The sequence below is a fragment of the Nannochloropsis gaditana genome, assembly GCF_000240725.1.
Source record: "Nannochloropsis gaditana CCMP526 unplaced genomic scaffold scaffold421, whole genome shotgun sequence".
NCBI lineage: Eukaryota > Eustigmatophyceae > Eustigmatales > Monodopsidaceae > Microchloropsis > Microchloropsis gaditana.
This window is the reverse complement of record NW_005803532.1, coordinates 1-1,955: the sequence shown is the minus strand read 5'-3', so window position 1 is coordinate 1,955 and position 1,955 is coordinate 1. Positions and strand designations below refer to the sequence as shown.

At 51.9% G+C, this 1,955-nt stretch overlaps 1 protein-coding gene across 1 annotated transcript; it reads left to right on the top strand.

Annotated features, from left to right (window-relative positions):
• Window positions 1-574: 574 nt before the first annotated feature.
• Window positions 575-1,391, top strand: NGA_2025900 (uncharacterized protein; the record flags this gene model as incomplete). The annotated part of the gene is made up of 1 exon (XM_005854677.1): window positions 575-1,391. A coding segment is annotated over one exon (817 nt), but the record flags the coding sequence as incomplete, so codon positions are not given.
• Between the last annotated feature and the right edge of the window lie 564 nt (window positions 1,392-1,955).

Sequence of the window (1,955 nt, the reverse complement as noted above, 5' to 3'; positions counted from 1 at the left end):
AAGCATGACCGCCAGCTGCACCTTTTGAAGCCCGAGGAAGTTCACGTCGAGCGTGATGGCAAGGGCGACCAGGCAAGCACCCGGGCGAGAGTCGTAGCAGCCTCGCTGCCTCGAAGCTCGATCATCCAGTTCCTGGACAGTACCCGGAATGCAATGGTGGAGGACGAGATCGATTGCACGTCGCACGATGAAGGGTGTAATGTAGCCGGTTTGAACCCTCCAACACATCAGGTGCGCATCAGTGCCTATTTTTCTCATGTTGCAATTGTTCTTTTTTGCGTAAGCGTGTTGTGTGCGGCCGGTCAGTATAGGGCAGCCTATGGAAAGTCCAACACAAGCGTTATGTACTTGTCGTCAACATCATACCTGAGTAATTAATTACACATTCCTTGATCGATAGCAGCTGGAACGCGAAATTTTGACCTCCCTGATTGACTTAGTGACGAGAGAGGTCTGTCACACTGTGCACCGCCTGGTCAAGACTGGTCTCCTAAGTAAAGACGAAGTGCTCGCTCGACCCGTGACATGCACAACCAGCGCCCAGACTTCCACCGCAAATGGACTCCACGTTCCCGCAAAGGCCTCAGCCAATGGCAACAGTTTTGACATCTACGGTCGAGTTCCCCCCAAGGAGCCAAGATACAATTTTCAATGCAGCGCCTGTGCTCGTAGCGTCAGTGTTTTGCGCTACGCCCCACATTTAGACAAGTGTTTGGGAAAAAATAAGTCTGGCCGAAGTGCCGGATCTCAACGGAAATCAGCAAATGGTATCTCGGGCTACGGCAACGGCACCGATAGCAAGGACCCTGTTGCTGCTGCCGTTGCGGCCTCCGCGGCTTCCGCGCTCATAAAGAAGAAAAAGCGGAAGCGTAATTTTAATTCACACCCGGACGTGGCCTCATACATTTTTCCAGTTGGACCCATAGTACTGCGCCTGCGCGTCGATGCGGACGGGAGGGCAGTGCGCGTACTCTCTCCCCATGAGATAGCAGTGGTTGGGCTAATCACGGCGCCCTCGGTGCCCGCGCTAGGGGAAGAAAAAAAGCCCCCAAAAGCCATGACAACGAAGAAGCAGCAGCAGGAGAAGAACGTGAAGAAGAGTAAGGGAAAAGAGGAATTTTCACGGGGCCTCATCCCCAAAGAGATTGATGTCATCCCCTCCCCGGCACCCATGAGCGCGGCTGTCTTGCCTCAAGCTGGCGCTTCACGTGATCCTCCTTTTCGGATTGACCAAGGCCAAAGCCATTCATGTCCACCGCAGTACGTACAGAGATCACCTTCAATAGTACAGACGCAATACATGTCCTCTCAAGGGAGAAACACTGCTGAGCACCTGAATGGGAACTTTTCATCCATTTTCAACGGTCAAGGGCAGCAGGAAGCTCGTCACTCTGAAAGCGTGACGGGTGTCCCACTTCATTCGACACTACCTTATGTAGCAACATCCGGTAATTCACAGCGGCCTCTGATATCTCTCAATTCTGGCAACTTCCATGAGAAGGAGTTGCAACAGCGGCAGCAGCGGCCACACCACCAACAAACCAGTGCTCCCTCTGATGACTTCCTTGGCCGTCAAGATGCGCCACGGCAACAGCAAAGACATCAAGGGCACAAAAATCAGCAGGGAGGAGGATTCTGGGGGGAGCAGCATCGGCAGCTCTCCCACTCCGCGCCTCGAGCGAGGCAGGTAGGGGATATCACTCTTGCGCAGCAAAGACAGCATAATTTTCACGAAAATGCACAACAACATCTTCATCAAGAGGGTCACTGTCAACAGCACAACCAACGACAACCACAATATTATCATCATCATCATCATCATCATCATCAACAACAACAACCACCATCACCACAACAACAACGACAACGACAACAACAACAACAACAACACCACCAACAACAACCACAACCACAACAACAACAACAACAACAACAACAACAACAACAACAACAAC